The sequence below is a fragment of the Coffea arabica genome, chromosome 8e (genome assembly GCF_036785885.1).
Source record: "Coffea arabica cultivar ET-39 chromosome 8e, Coffea Arabica ET-39 HiFi, whole genome shotgun sequence".
Classification (NCBI taxonomy): Eukaryota; Viridiplantae; Streptophyta; class Magnoliopsida; order Gentianales; family Rubiaceae; genus Coffea; species Coffea arabica.
This window is the reverse complement of record NC_092324.1, coordinates 11,807,206-11,820,886: the sequence shown is the minus strand read 5'-3', so window position 1 is coordinate 11,820,886 and position 13,681 is coordinate 11,807,206. Positions and strand designations below refer to the sequence as shown.

The window sequence follows — 13,681 nt, the reverse complement described above, 5'->3', positions numbered from 1 at the left end:
GTGTACTCGTTTTTTCGCCCAAATTGTTGAGGAATGTATGCATATTTATATTGTGGTTTTGGAGGTTGCCAGTGAAGGTTTCTTTTTTTTTTTTTATATAAATAAAAGTTTGGATGGGGTCAGTTCCAGTTATTGCCACGGATCAGAACATTGCCGCCGGATCATAAGTCAGTTAGAGAGATTTTTAAAAATGATTTACCAATACAACTATAAATAAATTCGAACACGTGATATTTTGCAGAAAAGTACTCCACCCTTGCCAACTAACCATCTTCTATTGGCACCAGTGCGGAGCATATGACCCAACGGCGTCCCCAATGATTTCAATCAAACATTGTACATTCCAAGTCTTGAACAAGGGTGTCTGGTGTTCTTGCGTCATGAGGGGACCAGGTGTTACCCAACTCTACTTCTTAAATCACTTTACTCTTGCTATTTTCAGTTTTCCATAAAAGACCATCAAGCTCATGTTTAATTAATTATGTCTTGTCAACATAAACTTTTGACTATGGTACATGGCTAACTAGGAGATTTTTTTTACGCAATTAGATTGGATTGATTGCTTGTAAAGTATTTCAAATAATAAAAAGAAGAATTTCCAAAATTTATTTCAACAAACTTAGTGATTATCTTTCTCAATGTCTGGCTTACTCTAATTCAGTAAGGTATTTAATTCTCATTATAGGGTCAATTGTTCCGACAAAAAGGATTTTACAAAACTAGGGTATTTTATCATAAGTAATTGAGCAGTGTAACTTGTAGAACTTTTATTCTTATGGTTGTGTAGGCATATATAGCTTTCCCAAGATATTTTTATTTTCGTCAGAGTACAGTATACAGTAAGAATGTTCTTATCCGGTTGATAGATTGCAATTTATAGAAGTTTTATACAAGTAAACTAGTTGTTTATTGTGGTATGTGGCTTACTTTGAATATATATTATCTCATTTGAGTTGTTGTTGGTTCTTTCAGGTAAGGGATAATTTCACAAACCTCCCCTGAGGTTTTTGATAATTGCAAAGAGCTCCGCTTAGGTTTTTAAAATTAGATATGCCTTCCTTACTTTTACTATTTATGTAACAAAGTAGATCCAATAAACTAGATTTTCTCTTAAAAATCTTAAATTGCCCTTTTGTACAAAACTAAAAAGGAAAAATACAACACACTCAATCAGTTTCTTTCATATTTTGCACCAATCAACTATCCTAATCCTTAACAACTATCCAAATATAAACTCCAATTCCAAACTAAAGTAACCTCCCAAAAGATCCTAAATTGTACATATAATATCAATGCTTACCATGCAAAGAAAAAAAAAACACACACACACACACACAAACACACCTCCCCCCCCCCACTGAAACCAATTTTATACTTTAAAATTAAATATCATTGCCCTAACACCTTTCCATCTACAAGCTAATCTAACCCAGAACCACCGTTATAACACTCTCGCATTCTTAAAAATATTAACAGCTAAGAAGTTGAGAATAAATGCTACCTCCACAACAAATCATAACTAACAATTACTAATCCAACTAAAGAAATCCTTATGCAAATTATAGACATTTTACAAAAAAATTTCTTGATTACAAACAAAATATGATAAATTCCACATCTTTGGTCTTTTTTCTGTTTCAATCATCAATTTTATTACTTGTCTATCCATCATCACAAGTCTCTTCATTTCCTTCTAGGTTGACACATAATCTGCTTATCTGTTGATTTTATAATTTCAATTTTTTAATATCCATAAAACTGAATATAATGAAAATAGGGAATAGTAGTATAATATCTAGGAAATAAAGGAGCTGAAATAAACATAGGATGGAGAAATAGGATTTTTTTTTGTTTTGTAAATCTATTGCTTTAAATTGTACATTGTCTACCAAGTGGAGGACATTACAGATATTCCACTACATCAAGGGAGGTAAGTGTAATTACTTAAACCTGAGGGGAGTTGAGTGAAATTGACAAAAATCTCAAGGGAGGTTTCTAAAATTATCCCTTCAGGTAATGCTCTCAAATGATCAAGAATTGGACTGTAGAACTGTAGAAGGAATAAAAGCAAACGCAGGTTTGCCCGGATGAAGAGAATCCGCGGACGGATCCATAGATATCCGCGTGCGGATCCTTAATGACTGACGCCGATGTTCAATTCGGCCTTCTCGCCGGTGTTCTTATGATTTTAGTCACTTTTCAGATTCAATAAAACTTAGACGCTGGACTTTAAGCTGGAGTCTGCATTGGAGTTCATCAGGGAAGTGCGCAGACTCGTTTTTCTTCAGCTTTAAATTGCCTATTCCTTTTGGGATTCAACTGGGACTTCAAGAAGCTATAAATAGGAGTACTTAGGATGTTTGTAGGGGAGAGAAAATATTAATCTAACTTAGTTTTAACATTTTTCATAGTTTACTCTAAAAAAATCAAGATCAAATATGAGCGAATCAAGGAGTGCACAAGGATAAGATTGGAGCAAGAGACTGAGAAGTTTTCTTACTTTTTCTTTTCTTTGCAGTAACTCTTTGAATTCACAATTTTAATTTGCTCATGTTGAACTAAACTACTTCGAGGGTTAGGTTTTTTATGAAAGAATTTGATTAATTTCTTGCCTTATGCCATGATTCATTTATCTTGATTTAATTTCATGTTTATGCCTAATCACCCATGATATATCTTTGGCTTGCATTAAACTGAGAAGTGACATGCAACTATGACTAGATGGATGAACATGCTTAGCCTAATCATGAGAGTAGAGTAGGGTTTGTATGACGTACTTCTATCCCCAAAATTCTTAAAGAGTTTAATTGAATACTCGCGATCTCGAAAGAGACGTAGAATTTAATTAGGCACACTTTAGATGTATCAAGAGATAATCTAAAATACAATTGTGTGATGCATTCATAGTTTGCTAAGAAATTAACTAGATAATTGACTTAAATTTTGGATTAAAACCCAAAACCCTAGACTCCCGACTATTGTTTTCTCACCACTACTTTATTTGATTTGATTATTATTTTATCGCTTAGTTAGATATTAGAACTCCTTTGAATTTATTTTTTTCTTTTTATTAGAATAATAAAAATCGAAACTTTACACGTCCCTATGGGTTTGACCCCTAAAATACTCCAGGTGAATTACTACTATAATTGACCCTATACACTTGCCTTTTTGTTTTGGTAGGATGGCTTCTCAAGTTTGACTATTGCATGGTAACTGGCAATTTTTCTCTCACCCCACTTAGTCTTTGGCACTTCATTTGTTGTCAAGGGAGTCTCATTTTCATCTCTTTTCATTATATGATTTCTTTATATTTTTTATCCCCAACATTGGGGACAATATGGTCTTAGGTGTAGGGGAAAGGTAAATGGATGAAGTGAAATCTTTGAAAATTTTGGCTAAAAAGTTTTCGAATCTTTGTTCTTATTGTTGATTCTCTAATAGGCAATGACTTATATTCCAAAATTTATTATTGTTAAAGTTTATATATATTAATGTGCAAAGTGTTGAATGGTATTGCTTTAGAGCACTTCTTTAGTAAATATTTGGTATTTTGAAACTTTTCCAATTTGTGGCTGACTTTTCTAGATATTGTAAATATTTTTCTAGCATTTGTCTTATGAATAGTTTGCCTAATTATTAATGTTAGTTCTTTATTTTATAGTGATATGAAGCAGGCTGTTATTTTTATTGGTGCTTATGTGTTTATTATTTTAATTTGGCTATACTTTGCTGGTTATCATTACTCATTAACGTGGGGTCTTCACTTAAAAGTATCGACTTTCGCGTCAAAAAGTGACGATAACTATGAGTATGTGATTCTTCAACAGTGAAAAACTGTATAACCAGGCTCTTTCATTTAGGAGATTTTGGAGTTCAAATAAAAAAGCTTGAATGGCTGAAAATTAAGTACATTCCCTTTGATAAAATATGAAAAGTCCAAGTATGGGGGAACTTGAAAAAATGAAAAAATGAGAAGGGAAACAAAATGTGTGAATTATAATACTAGCTTGTGGATCAATGTAATTGCATGTTTGTTGCTTGATGATTGGACCGGTTGCAGAGAAATATCTATTAAATATTTTATATACTTAGTTTAGTTAACTAGAGTTGAAAGGGTTGATAATGTTAATAGCTAACAGAAGTAGCGTCTCTTCGGTTTTCATTTTTGACACTTGACACTTGTTTAGAGCTATTGTTTTAACAATAATAGTCTTGAGTATAGCCATTATTTGTGCATTTTTTTGCTTATATTCTCATGCTTGGAAACGATCATGGGACAAGTGTGGGAGCATTTGATAGGTTGGAATTTATAGTAGTTTTTACAAGTAAACCAGTTGTTTACTTTTGGTATGTGAGTTTACTTTGAATATCTATTCTCATTTGAGTTGTTGTTGGTTCTTGCAGGCAAAGTTCTCAAACGATCAAGTGTTGTACTGTAAATGCAACAGAAGTAGAAGAAATAAAAGCAAACGAAGGTTTGCCTTGATAAAGAAGATCCGTGGATGGATCCATAGCGATCCGTGCGCAGATCCTCAATAATTGATGCCAGTGTTCGATTCGATCTTCTCACCAATATTCTTCTGGTCTTGGTCACTTTTGAGCTTCGATACAACTGCAGCACTAGAGTTCATCTGAAAAGTGAACGGACTTGCTTTTCTTCAGCTTTCAGAAGCCTATTCCTTCTGGGATTCAATTGGGACTTCAAGAGGCTATAAAAAAGAGTATTTAGGACATTTTTAGGGAAGGGAAAATATTAGCCTAACTTAATTTTAACATCTTTTCATATTTTATTCTTGAGAAATCAAGATCAAACGTAGACGAACCAAGGAACGCTCAAGGAGAAGACTAGAGCGAGCAACTGAAAAGTTTTCTTACTCTTTTCTTATCTTTTAGTAACTCTTTGAATTCATGATTTTAATTTTCCAATCATGTTGAGCTAAACTACTTCTTGGGTTAGGGTTTTTATGAAGGAATTTGAATAATTTTTCTACTTTAATTTCTTGCCTTATGCCATGATTCATTTATCTCGGTTTAATTACGTGTTTATGTTTGAATCACTATAGACATGATCTTTGGATTGCATTAAACTAAGAAGTAACATGCAACTGTGTACTAGATAGATGAACATTCTTAACCTAATCACGAGAGTAGGTTGGGCTTTGTATGATACACTTATATCACCAAAGTTTTAAAGAATTTAATTTATTACTTGGAATCTTGAGAAAGATGTAGGATTTATTCAACACACTTTAGATGTATTATGAGATAATCTAAAATATAATTATGTGATGCGTTTATGATTTGTTAAAAAATTAAGTTTATAATTGACCCAAATTCTCTATTAAAATCTGAAACCCTAGTTTGGTGTCTATTATTTTCTAACCACTACTTTATTTGATTTTATTATTATTTTATTGCTTAGTTAGAAATTACAACTCCTTTGAATTTAAATTTTGTTATTTTTGTTAGAATAATAAAAATAGAAAATTAACTCATCCTTGTGGATTCAACCACTGAAATATTCCAAGTAAATTATTATTATGATTGATCCCGTACAATTGCAGGAATTCATCGATCACCAATCAATACATTTTTTTTCCTATTTTACTTTTCAAATTATTCCTTTAGTTCTTTCTTAATATTTACACCTAGTTAAACTGAGGCTTGCATTTCGAGATTTGAAAATTCTTTACACACCACAAACTTTGGGGGTGGAAATTGTTGGAATCAAGAACGTTCAAGATATTTTAACATTTGTTCTATATTACTCTTTTTTTTTTTCTTTTTTTTTTGTGTCAGTGACTAATAGGATAGCTCTGTGTTTTGGGTTATTACTCGCATTTGAACTTTGGTAGACTCGACGAACTCCTTTAGTGAGTTGATCACTGTAGTGGGACCAATCCACAGGAGCCATGTGTCGGTTCGAGTATGGTGACCTGTCAGCTCGGACAGAACAGTTCGGGCAAAAGGGGCGCTAGTTCGCGCCATCCCGCCGCCTCTCAGCTGGATGAGTTTGGTGCGCCGCGGCTCTCGAACCTTTCGGAGTTAGCAGACAGAGCCCTAGGAAGACTCCCTCTCTATTAGGACTGATTATCCTACAAGGAAACTACTACCAAGAACCCTATAAATACACCACCACAAGACAAAGCAAGGTACGCTGTCTACAGTATTTACGCTATTGCTCTACTCTTAAACTCTTACTGACTTGACCGTTAGAGTTACACTAGGGAACCAGCCCCGCCGTTAGTCTTTATTGCAAGTCAGCTCGCTCATCTCGATAGTACCAGTTCACTCCCTCTCAGTTCGCTCAACCCAGCGCTGCTCAATTCGGATCGCACCCTTGGCAATCGCATCAATTAGCACCGTCTGTAGGAGCGTAATTCTTCTCTTGCAAAAACATGCCGAGGACTAGATCTCATAGGAACGCTAATGGATTCAAGTGGAACGAATGAAGCGACCCCAAAATCCCCGTCAAGGTCAAATCCTTGGGGACGAGGGGGCGGAGCTCTTGTGAATCCCTCCTGGGCAATTGGTGCAAGCGGTGGCGGAAAATCTGCCTACTTTTGAAACCATTGTGGACTACCTAAAGGGGCAGACCGGAGATCATCTTGACCATGAACCCAAGGCTTGGAAGACGGGTGGAATCAAACCGTCAGAATCTAGGACGGGAAGCCCTAACCCCCGGCAGAAACGGGTACGGAAAGAGCTCACACGTGAACAGATCGAGATTCTGGAGTCCTCGTACAGGAACTCCCGAACAGAGCACCCTGAGCCCTTCCGGGGGTTCCCGCGAAGGAAGCACTCCCCAAGGAGAGAGGAGTCCCAGATACAGGATGAATTGGATCTGTTGTTAGATCCAGAGGTGGACAAATATACTGCCTCCTGCTTTGTGCTAGATATCGAGAACTACCCGCTGCCCGCGAAATTCAAAATACCAAGCATGAAATCCTATGATGCGACCACGGATCCGAAGGATCATTTGTTCGTATTTTTGACGCAAATGTGCCTACAAATGGCTGCTGATGCAATCAGGTGTAAAACTTTTCCCATGTTCCTGGAAGGAAAGACGCGTCAATGGTTCCAAGGGCTGCCCCCTCGGTCAATTCGCTCCTTTGGTCAGCTCGCGCGTCTATTCACAGTTCAGTTCGTTTCGTCGTGAGCCTACTCTAAGAGCACTGCTCACCTAATGACAATTCAGCAAAGGCTTGAGGAGTCACTGCGTGAATACATGGTGTGGTTCAACAACGAGTCTCTCCAGGTTTGAGACCGGGATGATAAAGTTGTCATGACCGCCTTCACTAACGGATTACGTGTGCAGAAACTGTACACGGAGTTTGTTGAAAAACCTCCCAAGTTAGTTCGAAAAATGCTGGATCGAGCTCACGAGAAGGCTAATGCCGAGAAGTCCAATTGCTTGAAGAGTGCGCAGGAAAGACTGAGGGACGAAAAGTAGAGAAAGAACATGGACCAGGGGGACGCGCGACCTGGTCAGACACAAAAGAATACCTTCGACCATCTACCCAGGAATAGACCCTTTGAAAGAGAGAGAGCTTGGACTTCGCTCACAGCGCCCAGGGCTCAAGTCCTCGCAGTAATAGAACGGGAAAATCTATCTCAATTCCCTGACAATTGGTTGGTAACAAGAACAGACGAGATCAAAGTTTGTATAGCGCTTACCATTGTGACGTAGGGCACGATACCGAGGACTATTGTGACCTCAAGAAAGACATCGAAGAACTGATCAAACGAGGACACCTAGGACAATTCATTCGGAACGGACGAACTGACCAGAAGTGAGGGAAATACAAACGAGAACGCGTGAACTACCCCCGGGACCGACCTCGAGGTCCCCGGGACTGAACTATCGAACAGGAAGTGCAGAACTTATCTAGGGTGATCAATACCATTGCGGGAGGACCAATCGGAGAAGATAGTCATGCTGCTTGGTGGAGCAACCGCCCACTTTTTAGTGGAGAGAGCTCGAGCAAACGATTGAAGATGTACAAAGAGATCATTTACGGACCTGAAGATGCAGTACCACTTGCTTCCAATAATCACGAGGGCATCGTGATAGAAGTTATAACATGCAACTACAAAGTCAAGAAGGTATACATAGACAATGGAAGCACCATTGACGTGCTATACTACAAGACCTTCAAAGAATTGCAGTTAGAAGAAAAGCAGTTCATCCCAATCCGAACTCCCTTGATTGGTTTCGCAGGTCCGCCGGTAAGATCTAAGGGAATGATAACTCTCATGATCATGGTAGGGCTGTCGCCGAAATGCCGAACTGTCCCAATGAACTTGGCAGTGGTAAAGGAGTCATCGTCATACAACATGATTCTGGGACAACCTACTCTGAACGCACTCCGAGCTGTCTGCTCAACTCTGCACCTTAGTATGAAATTTCCCATGCCGGCGGGAGTAGCTAAGGTGCTAGGGGATCCAGAGGTAGTTCGGGCTTGCTACATTGTAACTCTTAAGGGCAAGGAGAAACTGGTAGCTCAAGCGGCCTACCTAGAACCTTAGGAGCCAGCGGAGAAGAAAGAAAGACTAGAGACGGATGAGGGGCTGCTCAAACTGCCGGTCAGCAGGGAATGGCCAGATCGTGTGGTCAAGACTGGCTTATGCCTGAGCGAACTGACCCGAAAGGCGCTAAAGTCCCTTCTGGAGGAATATGCAGAGATCTTCGCTTGGAGTGCGGATGACATGCCCGGAATTCCACTCGAACTGGCAGTTCACAAGTTACACATAAACCCCAGTGTCCGACCTATGAAGCAGAAAAAGATGAACTTTACGCCGGAACGGAATGAGGTCGTCAAGAAAGAGGCAAGCAAGCTGTTAGAGGCCAAGATCGTGAAAGAAATCTACTACTCGACCTAACTGGCCAATCCTGTGTTGATCAAAAAGGACGACAAGGCCTGGAGGATGTGCGTAGATTTCACCGATTTGAATAAAGTTTGCCCAAAGGATTGCTACCCTCTTCCCCGAATAGACCTGCTCGTGGACTCAACTACCGGATACGAGATCTTCTGTTTCTTGGATGCTTTTAAGAGTGAAAATAACAAAAAATGAGAGAAAATACTCTTCTTCATATTTTTTGACTACACAATGTACAATATATATATAAGTGTAACCTAATTTAAATCCTAAAATCATACAAATTTAAATCAATCTATTACCTAATTAATATTTGATACTATAATCAAAACAAATCTAATCTAATCTTTCTTAATATTTACAATATCAAATCTTTCTATAATCACATATCTTCAACACTCCTCCTCAAGATGGAGTATAGATGTTAATCATGCCCATCTTGCCACAAATATAATCAATTCTCGGACCATTTAGAGACTTAACGAAAATATCAGCTAACCTGGTTGAGATCAGGTTTTGCTAAATTTTTTCACGAACAAAGTGGCAATCAATTTCAACATGTTTTGTTCTCTCATGAAAAATTGGATTTGATGTTATATGAAAGGCAGCTTGATTGTCACACTATAATTTCATTGGAAGTGAATTATTGATTTCCACCTCACACAATAATTGATGTATCCATATAAGTTCACAAGTGGATTGTGCCATAGACCGGTATTCAGACTCTGCACTAGAGCGAGATACTACATTTTATTTCTTACTTTTTCAAGATACCAAATTACCTCCAATGAAGACATAATATTCAGTTGTAGATTTTCGATCAATTTTAGAACCTGCTCAATCCGCATCTGAGAAGCATTCAACATGAGAATGGCCATGATTACCATATAGTATACCACGTCCTGGAGCTCCTTTAAGATAACATAAAATTTGCTCTAAAACTGTCCAATGGGTGGTTCTTGATGAGAACATAAATTGACTCACAATACTAACTGGATATGCAATGTCCGGACGAGTCACTGTAAGATAATTCAACTTCCCCACTAATCTCCGGTACATTTCAGGATCTGAGAATAACTCTCCATCGTCTGCTATAAGTTGTATATTGGGGATCATTGGTGCACTACATGGCTTAGCACCTAGCTTTCCTGTTGCTTTCAAAAGATCAAGGACATACTTGTTTGGGCATAACAAAATACTTTGTTTACACCTTGTAACCTCAATGCCTAGAAAATATTTTAACATACCCAAATCTTTTGTCTGGAAGCGCGATTGAAGAAAATTTTTAAGGGTTGTAATACCTGCATTGTTACTACCAGTAATAACAATATCATCAACATAAACCACTAATAGGATAATACCAACTTCAGATTGTTGATAAAAGATAAAATAATTCGAATTACACTTCTTCATGCCAAACTCTTGAACCACCTCACTGAATCTTTCAAACCGAGCACGAGGACTCTATTTTAAACCATATAATGACTTCCGGAGTCTACAAACCTTACCAGACTCCCCCTGAGCAACAAATCCAGGTGGTTGCTCCATATAAACTTCCTCTTGCAAATTCCCATGAAGGAATGCATTCTTTAACATCTAACTGGTACAAAGGCCAATTATTAGTAATAGCAAGGAAAATAAATAATCGAACAGAAGTGAGTTTTGTTACGGGAGAAAACGTGTCTGAGTAATCTACTCCATATGTCTGAGCATACCTTTTTACAACAAGATGAGCTTTGAGGCGAGCAACAGAACCATCAGAATTGACTTTAATAGCAAACACTCATTTACAACCAATAGGTTTCTTACTTGTTGGTAGATGAACCAAGTCCCAGGTACCATTATTATCTAGAGCTATCATTTCTTCCTCCATAGTAGCCCGCCAACCAGGATGTTTCAAAGTTTTAGATAAGCGTTGAGGAAGAGATATTGAATCTAAAGAAGTAGTAAAACAATGCAAGGAGGGAAACAAATGGTCATATGAAGCAAATGATGAAACTAGGAAAGTGCACTTTTTTTACCTTTCCTTAAAGCAATAGGCAAATTATGACTGGATTCTAGAGACTGAGGAAGCGATAGAAAAGGACTCAGATCTGTAGACAGAAAAGGTGGGGGAGGATGTGAGTCAATGTGTTGAGGACGACGAGAATACACTTAAATGATCGGTGGTCTGGTAGGAATAATTGTTGTAACAGTGTAGACTAGAATATCATCTTTCTCCCCCTGACTACTATAGACATTAGACTCAAGAAAAAATGGACGTGATTCAAAAAATGTAACATCAGCAGAAATTAAATAACGATCTAAATTTGGAGAATAACATATATACCCTTTTCGAAGACGTGACTATCCCAAAAATACACACTTGAGAGATTTGAGATCTAATTTAGACACCTGAGGACGGGTATCACGAACAAAACAAGTACACCCAAATATATATGGCTCAATGGGAAATAAAGATTGGGTTGAAAACAAAATTGAATAAGAAATCTCACCAGCAAGCACAGAAGATGGCATGCGATCAATTAAGAAACAGGCTGTTGAAACAGCATCTGCCCAAAATTGCTTAGGAACCTTCATGTGAAATAGAAGGGCTCTAGCAATCTCTAATAAGTGCCTATTTTTCCTTTCAGCAACACTATTTTGTGGTGGTGTGTCAGGACATGAAGATTGGTGAAAGATTCCATTTTCTAACATATACGAATTAAAGGGTTTAGAAAAGTACTCTTTTGCATTATCACTTCACAAAATGTGAACAGGCACATTGAATTATGTTTTTATTTCAGTACAAAAGGAACAAAAGATATTAAATAAATCTGAACGACTTCTCATTAAATATAATCAAATAACACGAGAGTAGTCATCAACAAAGGTGACATAATATTTAAAACCAGACTTAGATACTATTGGACAAGGGCCTCATATATCAAAATGCACTAATTCAAAAGAGGATGTAGCCCGTTTATTGACTCTAGACAAGTAAGGCAAACGATGATACTTGGCAAATTGGCATGACTCACAATCTAAATGGGATAAATTCTAAAAATTTGGACACAACTTTTTCGAGGTGGGTAGATATGAATGATCCAAACGACAGTGAATTTCAATCGGAGTCAAGGTAGAGGAACATGCAACAAGTTTCGGCACTTTCAATGAAGGGGTTTCAAGTGTATACAGGCTGCCAGACTCACATCTTTTACCAATAATCTTCCCCGTCATAAGATTCTAAAAAACACAATATTTAGGAAAGAATAAGACAGAGCATTTAAGAGTTTTTGTAATTTTACTGACTGAGAGTAGATTAAAAGAAAAATTAGGTAAGCATAAGATTGAATATAAGGGGATAGATAACATAGGAATTGCTACATTAGAACCCATAACTGAAGCACATGACCCATCAGCCAAATTAAAATTCGAATGATTTTTGTTAGGATTAAAAGAGAAGAGGATACCTTTATTACTGGTCATATGATTTGTTCCACCAGAATCAATGACTCATTTGTTAGAAGATGACACAAGGCATGTAGTAAGTTTACTTGAGTGACCAATAGAAGGAGGATTGATACTAGAAGATGGGTTAGTAGATTTTTGTGAGGCCTGGAACTCAGTAAAGCGGGCAAACTCATCAGTAGAGATGAGCATGGATTTGTCAGAAGGCACATAATTGTTTTTCTGGGTTGCGAAATTTGCAAACGGGGGCTGCTGTTGAGGTCTATCATAAAGTTCCCAGCACGTACGTATGGTATGCCCTGATTTCTTACAGTGATAACAGACTCGTTGATTTGAATTGTATTGTCCATGACCAACAATCCTATCAGTCCCATTTTTGCCATTGTTTCTACCATTATTTCCTCGACCAGCTCCACTTCGACTCACGAGAGCACTAGTAACATTGGAAGTAAACAAAGATCCCTCGATTCTCAACACTCGTGTGAAAGTGTCATGGAAGGAAACAATCTCTGGACTAGAGAGAATTTATGTTCGAGCAGCATCAAACATAACTGGTAATCCTGTAAGAAAACTCATTACAGCCATTTGTTCCCGTTGAGACTGTTGAGTTTTTACATCAGTGCTAAAAGAAAGGAGATAATTCAATTCCTCATACACACGTTTAAAATCCATAAAATATTCTGTAAGGGATCTCTGCTATTTTTTCGGACGGCAAAATTCCTTGCAAACATCATATATATGATTTAAATTACCCTTACCAAAATACAAAAAAATCAAATAATCTATAAGATCTTTAACAAACTCACAATGATTGATGAGACTAACTATCTCATTATCAATAGAGTTTCGGATCTGCAAAAATAGTTTTGTATCTTCCCTTAGCCAAACCTTCTTTTCTTCCCCATCAACGGGTGGGTCATCAGTGAGATGATCATCTCTATCGATGCTGCGCAGATATATCCGAATAGTTTTACTCCAATCCAAAAAAAAATTTTCACTCAATTTGTGTTCAGTAATCTTTGATATTGTAAGAATAATATCAGAAATTACTATTTATCTCTTTACTACTACCTTTCATATCTGTCATTATAATTCACACAAGAAAGAACTGAAAGTGACTCAATAGGGTTACGTCAAAAGACAAACTGATAACAGAGCCTAAAGCTCTGATATCATGAAAATAAAAAAAAATGGGAGAGAAAATACTCTTCTTCATATTTTTGGACTACACAATGTACAAATATATATATACAAGTGTAACCTAATTTAGATTCTAAAATCATATTAATTTAAATCAATCTATTACCTAATTAATATCTGATACTATAGTCAAAACAAATCAAATCTA

General features: G+C 37.1%; 1 protein-coding gene across 1 annotated transcript; it reads left to right on the top strand.

Annotated features, from left to right (window-relative positions):
* Positions 1-8,001: 8,001 nt before the first annotated feature.
* LOC140012656 (uncharacterized) lies at positions 8,002-8,532 on the top strand. The gene has a single exon (XM_072060934.1). It carries the CDS (start codon positions 8,002-8,004, stop codon positions 8,530-8,532), a length of 531 nt encoding a protein of 176 aa, XP_071917035.1.
* The last annotated feature ends 5,149 nt before the right edge of the window (positions 8,533-13,681 follow it).

Excerpts from the sequence above, each read along its gene's own strand:
- LOC140012656 (XM_072060934.1), top strand. The coding sequence starts at position 8,002 with ATGTACAAAGAGATCATTTACGGACCTGAAGATGCAGTACCACTTGCT.